At 40.1% G+C, this 18,233-nt stretch overlaps 1 protein-coding gene across 18 annotated transcripts in view; it reads right to left on the bottom strand.

Annotated features, from left to right (window-relative positions):
• The window catches only part of LOC102448489 (plasma membrane calcium-transporting ATPase 2), an 857,866-nt gene that overhangs the window by 169,033 nt on the left and 670,600 nt on the right, over positions 1 to 18,233 (bottom strand). For all 18 annotated transcript variants that reach the window (XR_012906525.2, XR_012906526.2, XM_075939331.2 and 15 more), the window contains 3 exons: positions 13,483 to 13,647; positions 9,595 to 9,809; positions 7,412 to 7,654 (listed from right to left, as the gene is read on the bottom strand). Coding sequence is in view for 16 of the 18 variants with exons in the window: in XM_075939331.2 (XP_075795446.1) it covers positions 7,412 to 7,654; positions 9,595 to 9,809; positions 13,483 to 13,647 (623 nt within the window). In the remaining 2 variants the exon portion in view is untranslated. The remainder of the gene's footprint in view (positions 1 to 7,411; positions 7,655 to 9,594; positions 9,810 to 13,482; positions 13,648 to 18,233) is intronic.

Here is an 18,233-nt window from a genome sequence, read left to right as displayed (position 1 = left end):
CATTACTCATTCAGCAGAATATCCTGAGTAATTTTATGGCTAAATATGTGATCACTCTATCTAAGTTCACTCAAAGTGCAATTTGCAGAGTATACAGATCTGTATTATTAATAGAACAAGCAAGTTTCCATGTTTTTGATATAACATATATGCCCTTTGGGTGTTGGCTAAGGTCCATAATTCATTACCATATGCTCAAAGAATGTGTAACTAAATATTCATTCTGACTTAGAAAAACAAAACAAAAACAAAACACTTTGAACATCTAGTCCAGGGGCGGCCAACACATTTAACAAAGAGCCAAAGCAGCAGTGGAAAAAATGCAAAGAGCCACACCAGAATTGTCAAGCAAAAAAACCAAGACGACCACCATCTTGGGCGCCATTTTTAAAACCCTGCAGCTCTGACCTGATAAGCACAGGGAAGCCAAGGGCTGGGGGGAGCTTACAGGGGGTGGGGGCCACTTGGGGGGAGCACATTTTTGGGGGGCAAGAGCCACATGTTGCTCATGAGCCACAGGTTGGCCACAGCTTATCTAGTCCTTAAAAGAAACTTCTTTGTATTTTGTACCAGACTTTTTAATGATCTAAATAGAATGAGTGCTATGGAACAAGGACCCCACATGTTAAATTTTCTTCACCAAAGTTGAGATCTTTCACATACTTTCCCTTAAGCATGTAATAAATGTAATAAAAACATGAAGATAACAGCTTCTAATACAGTTGTGATTCTCACTGAACTCTGTATTATAACTGTTAACCTCATAATGCGAATATAAGACAAATAACCACAGCTAACATTAAACAAATAAATCCAAATATTGGTTCTATACAAGTACTACAGTGGAGATAACAATAAAGGATTTCCCTCAGATTTCATTCACTAGTCAGATTTACAGTGAAGTAGAGTTTGTGTTCTACCCAAAACTAAAATGATCAGAAATGCTAATGCAGAGAGATTTACCTTATCAATGGATATACATGATTCATTTTAACTGAGAACTATAAGGTGAAAATATGGCCAGCAATGCGAAATAATATTGAGACTAAAATTTGCTTATTGAATTACACTTGACAGAATCATAGAATCATAGAGCTTGAAGAAACCTAAGGTGGCCAATCCCAATTAAATCAACCCAGCCAGGGCTTTGTCAAGCAGGGTATGTCTACACTACCACCCTAGTTCGAACTAGGGTAGTAATGTAGGCAACCGGAGTTGCAAATGAAGCCCGGGATTTGAATTTCCTGGGCTTCATTTGCATAAAGCCGGGCGCCGCCATTTTTAAATGTCCGCTAGTGCGGACTCCGTGCCCTGCGGCTACACGCAGCATGGACTAGGTAGTTCAGACTAGGGTGGTAGTGTAGACATACCCGCAGAGACTTAAAAACCTTTAGGGATGGAGATTCTACGACCTTTCTAGGTAACCCATTCCAGTACATCATTACCCTCCTAGTGAAATAGATTTTCCTAACATTCAACCTAGACCTCCTCCACTGTAACTTGAAACTTAATTTTCATAAGCAAGGCAGTCACCCCAAGAGAAAAGGGCAACATTAATTTAATTTGTCCAGGATCATTGGTATAGTACTTGGGAGAACATTTTGCTGTCCTTTTACCCAGTATTGTCACACAAATGTTACCTCCAGTATTAAGATGCTGGGAAATGTTCAACTGGCACACAATTTGGACAGAGATGCTTCTTGAACATGTCATCTCAAAAGAAGGCGGCAGCTGGTGGTGGTCAGGGACTCCCTCCTTAGGGGGACTGAGCCATCCATCTGCAGTCCGGACCTGGAATCTCAAGAGGTGTGTTGCTTATCGAGAGCTCAAATTCAGGATGTGACTGAGAGTCTTACAAAACTGATTAAACCTTCGGATTTCTACCCCTGCTTCTCCATGTGGGAACTAATGTTAGGGCCAAGAATGACCTTGAGTGGGTTACTGTGGATTACGTAGAGTTGGGAAGAAGGATCAAAGAATTTGGAGTGCAAGTGGTGTTCTCGTCCATCCTCCCTGTTGGAGGGAAAGGACTGGATAGGAATTGTCGAATCAAGGAAATAAACGGTTATGCAGGTGGTATCGGAGAGAGGGCTTTGTTTCTTCAACCATGGGACTCTGTTCCGGGCACAAGGATTGCTAGCAAGAGATGGGATGCACCTAACAAAGAGAGGAAGGGACATTTTTGCGTACAGGCTTTCAAACCTAGTGAGGACAGCTTTAAACTAGGTTCGTTGGGGGACGGTGACCAAAACCCTGAGGGAAGCAGGAAGCCAGATACCGGGAAGAAATGCAAAGAGGAACGAGCAACAAAGGAGGACTCCAGATTCGAATGGAGAGGGTAGGGCAATCAACTGGTTATCTAAGGTGTTTGTACACCAATGCGAGAAGCCTGGGTAACAAACAGGAAGAATTGGAGGCCCTGGCCCAGTCCAAGAATTACGATTTGATTGGGATAACAGAGACTTTGTGGGATGACTCGCATGACTGAAGCGCTTTCATGGAAGGGTATAAACTGTTCAGGAAGAACAGGCAGGGGAGAAAAGGAGGAGGAGTTGCACTGTATGTAAGAGAGCACTATGACTGCTCTGAACTCCAGTAGATAGAGGGAGAAAAGCCTGTTGAGAATCTATGGCTCAAGTTTAGAGGTGTAAGCAACAGCAGTGATGTTGTGGTTGGTGGTCCTACACGCCGCCGAATCAGGTGGAGGAGGTAGATGAGGCTTTCTTCGGACAACTGAGAGAAGTTTCAAGATCACAGGCCGTGGTTCTCATGGGAGACTTTAATTACCCTTACATCTGTTGGGAGACCAATACGGCAGTGCACAGGCAATCCAGGAAGTTTTTGGAGAACGTTGGGGATAACATCTTGGTACAAGTGCTGAAGGATCCGACCAGGGGCTGTGCACAGTTTGACCTGCTGCTCACAAACAGGGAGGAACTAATAGGGGAAGAAGAGGTGGGTGACAACCTGGGAAGCAGGGATCATGAGATGATAGATTTCAGGATTCTGACTGAAGGAAGAAAAGAGAGTAGTAAAATACACACATTGGACTTCAGAAAACCAGACTTCGAATCCCTCAGAGGCCTGATGGGCAGAATCTCCTGGGATGCTAACATGAAGGGGAAAGGAGCCCAGGAGAGCTAGCAGTATTTTAAAGAAGCCTTACTGAAGGCACAGAAAGAAACCATTCCAATGGGTAGCATGAGAAGCAAATATGATAGGAGACCGGATTGGCTTACTGGGGAAATCCTTGCTGAACTTAAGCACTAAAAGGGAGCTTACAAAAAGTGGAAACTTGGACAGATGACTAGGGAAGTATATAAATGTATAGCTCGAGAATGCAGGTGAGTTATCAGGAAGGCGAAAGTGCAATTGGAATTGCAACTCACAAGGGATGCTAAAGAATAAAAAGAAAGGTTTCTACAGGCATGTTAGCAAGAAGAAGGTGATCAGAGGGGGTATAGGGCTCCTACTGGATGAAGGCGGTAACCTAGTGACAGATGATGTGAGGAAAGCTGAAGTACTTAATGCTTTCTTTGCCTCTGTCTTCACAGAGAAAGTCAGCTCCCAGACTAATGCGCTAAGTGATGTAATATGGGACGAAGGTGGACAGTCCTTTGGTGGGGAAAGAACAGGTTAGGAAGTATTTAAAAAAGCTAAAGGTACATAAATCGATGGGTCCGGACTTAATACATCCGAGGGTACTGAGAGAGTTGGCAAATGTCATTGAGGAGACTTTGGCCATTATCTTTGAAAAGTCACGGAGACCTGGAGAGATCCTAGATGATTGGAAAAAGGCAAATGTAGTGCCCATCTTTAGGAAAGGGAAGAAGGACAATCCAGGGAACTATAGGCTGGTCAGTCTTACCTCAGTCCCTGGAACAATCATGGAGGGGATCCTCAAGGAATCCATTTTGAAGCACTTGGAAGAGGGGAAAGTAATCAGGAATAGTCAGCATGGATTCATGAAGGGCAGGTCATGCCTGACCAATCTGATTAGCTTCTATGATGAGGTACCTGGCTCTGTGGATATGGGGAAGTCAGTCAAGGCTTTTGATATGGTCTCCCACAATATTCTTGACAGCAAGTTAAGGGAATGTGGATGGGATAAATGGACGGTAAGATGGATAGAAAGCTCACTGGAAGATCGGGCCCAGCGGGTAGTGATCAATGGCTCATTGTCAGGATGGTGGTCGGTTTCTAGCAGAGTGCCCAAAGTTCGGTTCTGGGAATGGTTTTGTTTCACATCTTTACTAATGACCATGATGAGGGGATGGATTGCTCCCTCAGCAAGTTTGTGGATGACACTAAGCTAGGGGGAGATGTAGACATTCCTGGATGACAGGGATAGAGTCCAGAGTGACTTAGACAAATTGGAAGACTGGGCCACAACAAATCTGATGAGGTTCAACAAGGACAAATGTAGAGTTCTGTACTTGGGACGGAAGAATCCCAAGCATTGTTACAGGCTGGAGACTGAATGGCTAAGTAGCAGTTCAGCAGAAAATGACCTGGGGATTACAGTGGATGAGATGCTGGATATGAGTCAACAGTGTGCCCTTGTAGCCAAGAAGACTAATGGCATATTAGGTTGCATTAAGAGGAGCATTGCCAGTCGATCCAGAGATGTGATTATTCCTCTTTATTCGGCTCTGATGAGGCCACATATGGGGTATGTCTACACTACCACCCTAGTTCGAACGAGGTGTAACGGTAGTTCAAATTAGAAAGCCTAATTCGAACGACCTACTCCGTGCTGCGTATAGCCGCGGGCACGGAGTCCGAACTACCGGGGATTTACAAATGGCGGCGCCCGGCAAAATGCAAATGAAGCCCGGGATATTTAAATCCTGGGCTTCATTTGCAACTTCGATTGACTACATTAACCACCCTAGTTCGAACTAGGGTGGTAGTGTAGACATACCCATGGAGCATTATGTCTAGTTCTGGGCCCTAATTACAGGAAGGATGTGGATGCATTGGAGAGGGTCCAGCGTAGGGCGACCAAAATGTTTAGGGGGCTGGAGCATATGAGCTACGAGGGGAGGCTGAGGGAGTTGGGTCTATTTAGTCTGCAGAAGAGAAGAGTGAGGAGGGATTTGATAGCAGCCTTCAACTTCCTGAAGGGAGGTTCCAAAGAGGATAAAGAGAGGCTGTTCTCAGTAGTGACAGATGGCAGAACAAGGAACAGAGGTCTCAAATTGCAGTGGGAGAGGTCCAGATTGAATATTAAGAAAAACTATTTCACTGGGAGGGTGGTGAAGCACTGGAATGGGTTACCTAGGAAAGTAGTGGAGTTTCCATCTCTAGAGGTGTTTAAGACTTGGCTTTACAAAGCCCTGTCTGGGTTGATTTAATTGGGATTGGTCCTGCTTTGGGCAGGGTGCTGGAGTTGATGGCCTTCTGAGGTCTCTTCCAGCTCTTTGGTTCTATGATTCTATGATCTCAGTCATTTAAAATGAGCAAAAGTGAATGCAAAATGAGGACTTAAATGGCACAAGACACTGCTATCACAATGTCACTGCTATCACTGTGCTGGTAACCTCTAACTTAATTGGCAGCTTACTCATATTTCTTACAAGTATCTTTGTACACCTCTGCCACTCTACCTCTCACAAGCGGGAAGAGTTTCCCAATGAAATTTGGAAAGCCATTGTGACATCCTCTACAACCCTCCCTGAAAGTCTACCTCTTCAGAGTGATGCCTACAAATCACTATTGTCTGGTAGGCACTTCTGACCAGTACAACCTCTCAAACATTTATGCATCTTCACTCTCTATAACTGCCTTTTGTTCCCTGTCCCAGTTTGTCTGTGTATTTATGTGTTGCATCTTGTCATCAGCTTAGTGTGACAGCTCTTGGGATCAGGGAAAGTTTTTGTTGGTATAGTGTCTTGCCCAATGAAGGCCTGAATGTAGGCACTGCCACCGTATATAATGAAAAGTCAACCACATACACTACAAACTAATGGAGTACTTAAATATTGAAATATATTTTAGTTCAGCATATCAGCCCCTTCACAGATTCTGAAATCTTTAGCTCGCAGACACTAAAACAGCCTTTTAGAACAACCAGAAAAATCTACTGTCAGTCTCCAGTGATCAAATCAGAGGACAAGACACACTGATTTCTAATGAGTACAGGACCTCTAAAGACCCCATCCTTCATGTGTTGAATAGTACAATAAAACTCTGACATTTTCCCAAGATCTCCCTACAGAACAATGATGACCATATGCCACATACAGGAGAGATGAAACATGTAAGATGGTGAGATTCCTGAAAAGATAAAACAGAGGCCCAAACTGCGAGAGGCTCTCAATATCTGCAATTATTTTTTTATCAAGACTCAAATCCTCTCATCATTTGACCCCAGCAACAGGAAAAAGTTTAGTTAGCTCTCTCAGCACAGACATGTCCATTTAGTTTTATGAAAGCAATAGCTTCAACATACCTGCTCTGAGCAGGACTTACATTTACATTAAGCTAAAAAATCATGCCTGGAATGACAAGAGAGACAGCATTTTTTTAAAAATCTTAAACAAAGAAAAATGTGATTTGGATTGAATAGCTCACCAGAAAGTGGACCTATACTCACATTTCTGCAAATACACTATCTCTGACTGTATTTTGGGTGACAGCTTTTAAAATCAAATTAATGTGTACTTTGACCACACCAGGCAGTTCAGTTTATACATGCAAATAGACAAATTTTATTTCATTTGCCTAAAAAAGGCTCAGTCTATAAAAGTTTCAGTATATATTGTTACTATTGGACTGAAAAAAGCACTATTTGCCCTTTCTAATGATATGAACATCGGAGCAGCAGAAATCAGAATTTTGCAGCCACTTAATCCTCCCAGCATAGTGGAATCTACAGTCCCATTAGAAATCTGCTCTTTTCAAAATGTCCTCCTTTACCCAGAGAGTTAAATTCATCCTCCGCTGAATTTGGAATGAAGAGAGACCATTAATCCCACCATTATAGCGACTTATATTTCAAGAATTCAGGTCCCAATCCTGCAAAGTTTGTATACATGAGTAATTTTACAAACAGTAGTTTCACGGAAGCCACTGAAAACTATTTGTGCCAGCAAAGTTACAAGTGTACAGCTTGGATCCTGAATCATACTGATTAAATGATATCGGGGTTTCAATGTACTATGGGGCCCTGGATTTTGGGACTTGGCAGGGCAATAATCATCTCTCCAATAATCAACTGTATCTTTTCTAATTTATAGAAAAAATAATATATGAAAGCATTTCCATTCTTAAAGTAACAAATAATAAAATGTGTTCTTTTTTAACCTCCTACTCTCATTTGGAGGACTTCAACAGTCTTTAACAGCTCATGGTCATTTAAGTATTACTAATGCTCCGAAAACTGGATTTACTGCAAAAGCCTACTTACCAGAATTTTTGTAGTATAAGCACTGTTGATGGCAATTGCATTAACCAGCACATCGAGAGTTTTGCCTGATATAGAATCTGGGTCAGGGATCTCTTTGTAGTGGACATCACCAATGTAGGCTTGTACTACTGTCATCCTGTTGGTTGTTAGTGTCCCTGTTTTGTCAGAGCAGATGGCCGTAGCATTACCCATTGTCTCACAAGCATCTAAGTGACGGACCAGATTGTTATCTTTCATCATTTTCTGGTGGAAAGCAAAATAAGAAGTCTTCAAAAATTTGCTTTGACAGATTTTTAAAATCTCTCAGTATACTAAAAATATCGAGAGTTGGCTGTGACTATTAGAGTGTACTGTTTGTTTACCAATGTGTCAATGTAAAGAGCAGGTAGTAGTCAAGCCTGAAAAAGCTTGCCAATTTTCCTTTTACACTAAGAATTTGCAGTGAATCCACTGTAAGGAATTGCTTGAACTCAGACAGAACTATATTTAGCTATAAGTTAGCTAAAACAACAGTCTATTTTTAAACAATGATTACTGTGAAACATTAAGTGCTGATGTAATGTCATACAGTTTTTTTAAAACTTCTAGACAGGCTTTTGTTTTCCTTCATCCAAGAACCCTAATAGTGGAAATTTAACAATTAGTAATTAACTGTTTAAAAATAAAGTTCTTGCTAGATCAAAATTTCCAAAATCAAAACAGTGCAAATAGAAGCTAAATGACACCAGCAAGCATCAGCTGAATCCAGAGCTATCTATGTAAATCAATGAATATTCATTTATTTTAATATTGATCTGAACTGTAGTACTCTGGAAATTATCCATTTTGATTAACTCTTTATTTAGGTGCTTTAGACCTTTTTAAAGTATTCCAAATCCCAGTATTATTAGAGTTTTAAGGTAAAACTATGTGAACTTGCATCATAAAAAGCAGTCCTATCAGTGGGACCTGCATCTTGCAAAACTCTACTACTGTGGAATATTCCAGGCTAGGGCTGTGATTTTTACCCTTATTGTATTATCATTAGTTTGGGCCAATCTATCAAACTCTTACTCAGAGTAGACCTTCAATCTAAAATGCATCCCCACTTACAGTGTTCTCTATAAGTTGTGTCCTTATGCAGCCACGCAGGAGAGATTCAAATGCCACCCAGCTGATTAGCAGAGCACCTACACCCGGGTTTTTTGTTTCTACTGGTGGTGCATATTAACCCATTCCTTGGTGCACATAAAATATTTATTCTGCACATGAATGGAAAAACTCTGCATATGGATGGGAAAAATTAGGGGGGACATTGTACTGAAGTCAGTATTCATGGAGCATAGTATCAAAATCTGGACCTATATGTGACTATATATTTATGCAACTGATTTAAAAGGTGATTGCAATGTTTAATGGTTAACATACAGGTACTGAGACTTTAGGCACCTGGATTCTACTTCCAACTTTGCTACTGCCTGGCTGTGTAACTGTGCAAATCACTTCACATCTTCATGTTCTCTGTGCCTCAGTTTATTGCTATGTAAAAAGAAGGTAATGGCACTGCTTACCTTTGTAAAGTGATTTGAGATTCTCAGCTGTAGGTTTTTTATATACACAATTATTACTAGATTAGCTTTCTAATATAATCAGTCATGTACTCCCAAAGCTACAAAAACCAGGGTCCTCATTATAATTCCCTTAAATTACCTAATGAAATCATTTATACTAGCTATGGGCAATTATAACAGTATTTAATAATACAAACACAAATGTGGAAACCTCATGTCTTAATGTAGAGAATTGCTGAAGAAAACAAATACTTTTCCAAATCTATATTGATGCAGCAGGGAATAGGAAGATAAGCAGATATTTTACACCAAAAAATGGTGTTTCTCCCATTAATAAACATTCGCAGTGAATTTCTGGGAGACTGTCTTCTATAAGAAAATGTCTTTAGTGTTAGTTTATTATATTCTTCTACAATGTACATTTACAGAAATGTCAATGAATATATTCTGTTGGAATTTTTACTCTGAAGTGTCTTCAATTTGTTTAAAGCAGCTTCCTTCACAGTGCACGTTTTGTTTACTCTGGTAGGTTACCAGCTTTCTACCACGTGCATAAAAATTAAACAGCGAGTCCACTACTAAATTTAAAACTACTGAGAATTGGTGGAAAGAGCAGTTTGAAGTGCTACTTACTTTAACAGAATAAGCTAGAGAAATTGTGACAGCAAGTGGAAGTCCTTCAGGAACAGCGACCACGAGAACAGTAACACCGATGATGAAGAACTTGACAAAATATTGAACATAGACAGGAGTGCACTCAGGCAGCCACTGCTTCTTGCTGACAACAAAAGTGTCAATAGCAAAGTACAGTACCAAAATTATGACAGTAATGGCAGACATCACCAAACCTGAAAACACAAAAGTAATTTAACTACGGGGAGCAACAATCATGAAACAAAAGCATTTGTAATGTGAATCCAAACAGCAGTGAAAGTAACTTCACATTTCTTACAGATACTGTCCAATTGCAACCCAGGTCCCTGCTAGTTCTTTATATAGCTCCCTGATGGCTTTTGCTGCAGGTCAGTCATCTATTGCCGTACCTGCGCACCCAGGCACACCCACTTACTGTCACCTCTGAACTCAACACTTGTGTCTAATGTGATTTGAACTTATTCTCTTAGGTCACAGGGAAAAACCCATTGATATTAAATTAATGGTGAATCACATACATATAAGATCAGGAGAACATAGTCCATAAATTAAGTTTTAAATTGAGCTTTTGGATTATTTGTTGCATTACTCTGAATGAAAGAGAATTGAACTCTACATTACATCTGTGTGTTATCACATTTTTAAACTATCTTTAGGGGTGCGTTTCCACAGCACCCTGCACTTGAAATAAGATACGCAATTTGCACTATGCAAATTGCAAATCTTATTTAGAAACTATTTCAAAATAGCTTTCTTTGAAACTTGGTGAGTCTACACAATGCCAAATTTGAAAATAATGTGCTATTTGAGCCATCCCTTATCCCTTGTGCAATGAGGTTTACCAGGATGGCGAAATAGCATGCCCATTATTTCAAAAAAGATTTGTGTAGATTTGGGGTAGCTATTTTGGGATACCTCCAGTATCCCAAAATAGCTGTGCAGTGTAGACATACCCTAGTATTTTAAACACCTCTAGCCTTATGGATCAGCCTTGGGGAAGCTATATCTTTAAGCTTAATTTAATAAAAGATTTCCTATTTCTTACTAAATCTTCCTTTTTCAATTTCCAAGATGTTACTAATACTTCCCAAATGCAAATTTATACGAAATGGTGAACAATACTATTCCCGCTCAGATATTTATATACCATTTGTTTCCACATGTTTCTTTTTTATAAAAGCACATCTTAATAAATCTCAGAAAAAGGATCTGTTGTCTTTGATTTTTAACATGGCTTGTAGAAAAATAATCTGTTGAACTATTGGCTGGGCAAGATTGCAAAAGCAAAAATGCATCTGACTATAATAACAAGAATTTATATGCTTTATTGAAATAAAAAAATAAATAAATGTTTCAAACTGGTGTTTTGTTCCCAAATAGCAAGCATTTGGCCATGATGCACAATATTGTACAGAAACATGACATCTCATAAGCAGTAGGAAATCTTACCACCAAACAGCTGCATTTACAGTTTCATTCAGATTTATTGGCCATATCTTTGTCACTCTTTTAGGTATGCAAAAACTATGAAGCTTTCTGGTCATTTGGAATTGTTATAATTCTGAAAAGATTCAGCGCTCATAGAATGTTACTGTTCTAAAACCCAGGTAAATTATAATTGATGTCCATATGAATATGTTTGCCTTAGATTTAGGAAGGATTGTAAATTGCATTTTTTGCTCACTAATCAGGATTATGTGATGTGCCCAAGAAACCAATCAGCATACATTATTCTAACTTGTATCAGACCGGTATGCTTAATAACATGGCAAATTTTAAATAGATTACAATAAATCTTTTAATAACCTTAAACTAATACACAGGTTTAAAACATATAAAATATTTTAGAGCAACGGTATAATCTTCTAACTAAGGCCCCCTCTTCTCCACTAAGGATCTTTTTTTGCTTCCTTCTTCTTGCTATAGCACTGAAGAAAGTGGACTAAGTCATAGATGTCTAGTTAGCAATTTATTAGGTGCAAGAGCATCGTATGTTTTTGAAAATTCAAAATTACGCACATCTGGCTTTGGTTGTGATAAGATAAACCTTGATTTTGTTTTGTTTATCCTTCCAATAGAGCTGGTGCAATTTCATCAACAGTTCCCATATCCATCAGTGGAAAGGGGCAATTGGAGACATTTTTTATTTGAAGGTTTATCATGATATTTGGACCTCTTAACAGAACTTCACATGAAGTATGCAGTGTAGGCAGTGATCATGTCCGGCCAAAAATATTAAAGGGACAAGGTGGGTGAGGTAATATTTTTTATTGGATCACCTTCTGTTGGTAAGAAAGTGAAATTTTTGAGCCACAGAGAGCTCTTCAGTTCAGGGAAAGGTACTCTGAGCCTCACAGCTAATGGAAGGCGGGAAAGATTGTTTAGCATAAGTAGCTAGCACATACTCTAAGGGACCATTCTAAGAGTGGCCTGAGAAGAGCTTGTGTAGCTTGAAAGCTTGGACTACTCTACACTACAGACCAGTATCAATTTTTAAAAAATGCCCCCCCTCCCTACCGAGTGATGTTGTTTTACTGATGTATCTGCCCATGCAGACAGGGAGAGCTTCAGAAGCTGACATAGAAACTGCCTCTAGCTCTTTCCTATCAGCTTAGAGCATTTTCATTAAACGCTGCAGCTGTGCTGATGCAGCATTTTAAGTATAGACTTGCTCTGTGTCTCACACCAACCGAAGTTGGTGTATATAAGATATATATTACCTCACTCACTTTGTCACTCTGTGCATGAAGAAAACCATTTGAGAAAGCAATCATTATTTATAATATTAATGTTAGCCAGAAAGAGTACTATATCTGTGTTTTAATATAAACCCAGTTTACAATGGGCCTTGGAGAAAATCTTGTTCCTCACACTGTTTGCTTCTCTTTAACTTGCTAGCATGGCAAAGTGGTTATTTTCTTTTATAACCATAACGTTTATTAAATAATCAGCCATATTTTCAAAATTAACATTACCATCATTTGGAATATAAATGTCAAGATAGATTCAATGATTCTCTGGAGTCTCTGAAAGATTTAGTCAGCTATGGCCAAATAACTCCTGCCTTCATCGTTCCATTGTAAAGCATTTCCAAATTTGAATCAGAGAATCCAAAGAGCATCTAATTTCCATCTATAAGAAATCAAGTCAAATTGTTCGTAATGTTCTGACAAAAATCAGACTCCGGACCCTATGGGGCAGACGCATACAATTAGGGCAATGAAATAGACTGACTGAATTGCTTTAGTCACATGACATATCCCAATAAATGAACCTTTCCTGGAAATACACAACAGAGACTAACAATATAAAATCTGAATATATCAAGTCAGAGCAAGGAAATTGTCATTCGTGGAAAAAATGGGAGTGATAGATAGATCATGAAATCCAAACTAAGAGTGATGCTATCATCATCAGATTTGTTTTCCATCCTTTCTTTTGAAGGAATGAAATCGAACGGTGTCAGACTTGATAAAGTTGGCTATTGCGGGGGACAAAGAACTGGGAATGAAATGACACCAGTATTCATAGAGGGAGAAAAGAATCTGGCTCCAAGCCTGAGTCTATATTATAGATTATGAATGAACATTCTCAGGAGTCCTGAGGGGCCAGGAAAGTAAATATCTTGTAATTACTGCACTTCTCTTTTGTTCAAATATTCACAAGGACCAGAGTTGCTTAAAGCTTCTAGTTTCTCAGTTTTCAGAGTATGCATAAAAAAGATCTTTGGCATAGAATTCTAAAGTTCTGTGATAATTACTTTCTAATATTGTTCATAAAACACTATCTGTTTTCACAGTAATTTCCTATGAAATCCTATGATGTGATCCTCATAGCATGGCTACCAAGTCAGTTAGACACCCATACCTGCTTTGCCTATTTGGACAGCCAATTTGGTCAGCTTGCCCTGGAGGACAGATTTCTCTTTCTTGTGCATGTTTGCTTTCTTCTTGTCTTTGTCATCTCCCTCTCCCCCTTCTGCACTCTTCAGTGGCTGCATCTCCATGGCAGCTGCTCCATCCTGCTGCTTGGCTAACAATGCAAAAGAAAACTGTTACTCTGGAATTTTTATCCAACATAATTTCTACCCTTTTATTTAAAGAAAAAATCTCTTTGACGTTGTTCATTCATTTTAAATTAAACTTGTAACAGTCCTAATATGTTCTGCTAGTAACATGGATGATTACTTATGAATGTACACAGTACCCTGATCCTTCAGCTGGCGGGCCACAAGAGTTTTGCTCATCTTCACAAGAGTCTGCTCCTTTGAAGGATCAAGTTCTGAGACTAAAATTTATGGGACATATAACGTGACTTTGTAGTGCCAGATACATTTAAATAGCATTCAATACATTTTTCCTGTTAATAATATTGTGTGTGAGTGTCTGTGTCTCATAGATATGCCAATTGTTTTACATATGAGAATAACATTACCTTACTACTGGTCTACGTCTAGATTGGCCACAAATTCTGGAAAAGGGATGCAAATCAGGTAAGTCAGCATAGGGAAATCCGCGGGGGATTTAAATATCCCCCGCGGATTTAAATAAACATTTCTGCCGCTTTTTTTACGGCTTGGGGAAAAGCCGGAAAAAAAGCGTCTAGACTGGCGTGATCCTCCAGAATAAAGCTCTTTTCCGGAGGATCTCTTATTCCTACAGCTTTCAAGTAGGAATAAGAGATCCTCTGGAAAAGGGCTTTATTCCGGAGGATTGCGCCAGTCTAGACGCTTTTTTTCCGGCTTTTCCCCAAGCCGTAAAAAAGCGGCAGACATGTTTATTTAAATCCGCGGGGGATATTTAAATCCCCCGCGGATTTCTCTATGCTGACTTACCTGATTTGCATCCCTTTTCCGGAATTTGTGGCCAGTCTAGATGTAGCCCTACAGTATTTTTTAGAAAAAGCGACGAGGAGTCCTGTGGCACCTTATAGACTAACTGAAGTGTAGGAGCATGAGCATAAGCTTTCGTGGGCAAAGACCCACTTCGTCAGATGAATGTAGTGGAAATTTCCAGAGGCAGGAATAAATATGCAGGCCAGGATCAGGCTGGAGATGACGAGGTGGATCCAATCAAGGAGGATGAGGCCCACTTCTAGCAGCTGATCTGGAGGTGTGAATTCCAAGAGAGCAGAAGCTGCTTTTGTAGTTAGCAAGCCATTCACAGTCTTTGTTTAATCCAGAATAGTGATAGAGATGTAGCCGTGTTAGTCTGGTGTAGCTGAAACAAAATACAGGACTATGTAGCACTTTAAAGACTAACAAGATGGTTTATTAGATGATGAGCTTTCGTGGGCCAGACCCACTTCCTCAGATCAAATAATGGAAGAAAATAGTCACAACCATATATACCAAAGGATACAATTTTAAAAAAATTGAGCACACATGAAAAGGACAAATCACATTACAGAACAGAAGGGGGATGGGGGGGGGGAAGGAAGGTGAATGCCAGTGAGTTAATGATATTAGAGGTGGGGAAGGGGAAATGTCTGTGAGTTAATAGTATTAGAGGTGATAATTGGGGAAGCTATCTTTGTAATGTGTAAGATAGCTGGGGTCTTTGTTAAGTCCAGTGCGGAGGGTGTCGAATTTTAGCATGAATGCCAGTTCATCACCTACAGCTCCCAACTTATACCTGTCCAACACATTATCAATAGATTACAGCCTATACTGGAACAGGACACTAAACTCCAAGAAGCTCTGGGAGACAGACCCATAGTCTCCTATAGACAACTACCTAACGTCAAGATGATTCTTACCAACAACCACAGGACATACCACACTAATACCAATCCTGGTACTTTCCCTTGCAACAAACCCCGCTGCCAGCTTTGTCCACATATTCACTCTGCTGACACCATTATTGGGCCTAACCAAGTGAGTTACAAGATCAAGAATACATATTCCTGCGCCTCCAGAAATATAATCTATGCTATCATATGCCAAAAGTGTCCGTCTGCTATGTACATTGGACAAACGTCTCAGACCCTTCGCCAAAGAATAAATGCCCACAAAACAGACATTAGACAGGATCACAAAGAAAAAACAGTTGCTTGTCATTTCAACCAGAAAGGACACAGTCTCAATGACCTGCTAACCTGCATCCTACTTCAGAAGACATTCAAATCTGCACTTGAAAGAGAATCCTCTGAACTGGCATTCATGCTAAAATTCGACACCCTCCGCACTGGACTTAACAAAGACCCCAGCTATCTTACACATTACAAAGATAGCTTCCCCAATTATCACCTCTAATACGATTAACTCACAGACATTTCCCCTTCCCCACCTCTAATATCATTAACTCACTGGCATTCACCTTCCTTCCCCCCCCCATCCCCCTTCTGTTCTGTAATGTGATTTGTCCTTTTCATGTGTGCTCAATTTTTTTAAAATTGTATCCTTTGGTATATATGGTTGTGACTATTTTCTTCCATTATTTGATCTGAGGAAGTGGGTCTGGCCCACGAAAGCTCATCATCTAATAAACCATCTTGTTAGTCTTTAAAGTGCTACATAGTCCTGTATTTTGTTTGTTTAATCCAGAGTTGATTGTGTCAAACTTAAAGATGAACTGTAGCTCAGCAGTTTCTCTTTGAAGTCTGGTCCTGAAGTTTTTTTGCTGAGCTACAGAGAAACTGTTTTTTTTGCTGAGAAACTGCTGAGGTTGATCTGAGGAAGTGGGTATGGCCCACGAAAGCTCATCATCTAATAAACCATCTTGTTAGTCTTTAAAGTGCTACATTGTCCTGCATTTTGCTGAGCTACAGTTCATCTTTAAGTTTGACACAATCAACTCTGGATTAAACAAAGACTGTGAATGGCTCGCTAACTACAAAAGCAGCTTCTGCTCTCTTGGAATTCACACCTCCAGATCAGCTGCTAGAAGTGGGCCTCATCCTCCTTGATTGGATCCACCTCGTCATCTCCAGCCTGATCCTGGCCTGCATATTTATTCCTGCCTCTGGAAATTTCCACTACATGCATCTGACGAAGTGGGTCTTTGCCCACGAAAGCTTATGCTCATGCTCCTACACTTCAGTTAGTCTATAAGGTGCCACAGGACTCCTCGTCGCTTTTGCAGATTCAGACTAACACGGCTACCCCTCTGATACGAGTATTTTTTAGATAATTTGAGGGTATGAAACATTTCAGCATCTCACTGCTCACTGTGCTTTCTAGTACAACTGAAAAGCATCTTTGCAGTCATGTATCCCCAAAATCTTTATGAATAAAATTGAAAGAAATAAAAACATTCCCTTCCTTCAGGACAGATGGACTTTTGTGGTACTGGCACAGGACAGGAATACTGCAGGGAGTATACCTTACCTAATATGTAAGGGTGCGTCTACACAGCAGCCTTATTTCGGAATAATGGCCATTATTCTGAAATAAAAATGCGAGCGTCTACACAGCAATTCTGTTATTTCAAAATAATTTCAAAATAACGGACGGCTTAGTCCAACTTCTGTAAATCTCATTCCACAAGAAATAATGCCTATTCCAAAATAGCTATTTCGGAATAACAGTAGTGTGGATGAGTGCTCCACTGCTGCTATTTTGAAATAGCTCCTCCCCAGGGCCATTCAATTACTAATTACTCTCCAGGGCCTCCTGAGGCTCTGTCTATATCAAGGTAGCACATCCACATTAAGGAAGCCTCCCTCCGACTAATTTTGAGGCTTCCCTGTAGTGTAGACCTGCTATTTCGAAATAAGCTATTTTGGAGTATTTCTTCTGGAATAGCTTATTTAAAAATAAGCGTGCAGTGTAGATGTACCCTAAGGCAACAATACTGTTATAGCAAAACTGTGAATCCTTTAAGGGCAACCACTTTCCTGTGTGTGGTCAGTGTTGTAAATAGAATAATTACATGAACTGGAATGAAGTGAGATAGAAAATAATTCTGCTCTTCTTTGACATACATCATCATTTGTGACGAGGAGTCCTGTGGCACCTTATAGACTAACTGAAGTGTAGGAGCATAAGCTTTCGTGGGCAAAGACCCACTTCGTCAGATGCATGTAGTGGAAATTTCCAGAGGCAGGAATAAATATGCAGGCCAGGATCAGGCTGGAGATGACGAGGTGGATCCAATCAAGGAGGATGAGGCCCACTTCTAGCAGCTGATCTGGAGGTCAGCTGCTAGAAGTGGGCCTCATCCTCCTTGATTGGATCCACCTCGTCATCTCCAGCCTGATCCTGGCCTGCATATTTATTCCTGCCTCTGGAAATTTCCACTACATGCATCTGACGAAGTGGGTCTTTGCCCACGAAAGCTTATGCTCCTACACTTCAGTTAGTCTATAAGGTGCCACAGGACTCCTCGTCGCTTTTGCAGATTCAGACTAACACGGCTACCCCTCTGATACTTATCATTTGTATGAAACCATATTAATTCAATTAGGGAGAAACTTTACATCTCCCAACTTTAAGCCATTTTTCCTGAACTGTGCCTCTATTTATTTGTCATCTAGGTTAACCTCACCAGTTGCTAGTCCATCTCACAGTTTGCAGGAATGCATTTAAATAATTCTCAGATGAAAAAATCAGATTTTTACAGAACTTAGTTTATTTACTTGGCAAGTTCTGAAGTAAACATGGTATAATGAAAAAAAAA

This window comes from Pelodiscus sinensis, chromosome 11 (assembly GCF_052426305.1).
Source record: "Pelodiscus sinensis isolate ZL-2025 chromosome 11, ASM5242630v1, whole genome shotgun sequence".
NCBI lineage: Eukaryota > Metazoa > Chordata > Testudines > Trionychidae > Pelodiscus > Pelodiscus sinensis.
The sequence above is the reverse complement of the archived record's forward strand: the minus strand, read 5'-3'. Positions and strand labels throughout refer to the sequence as shown.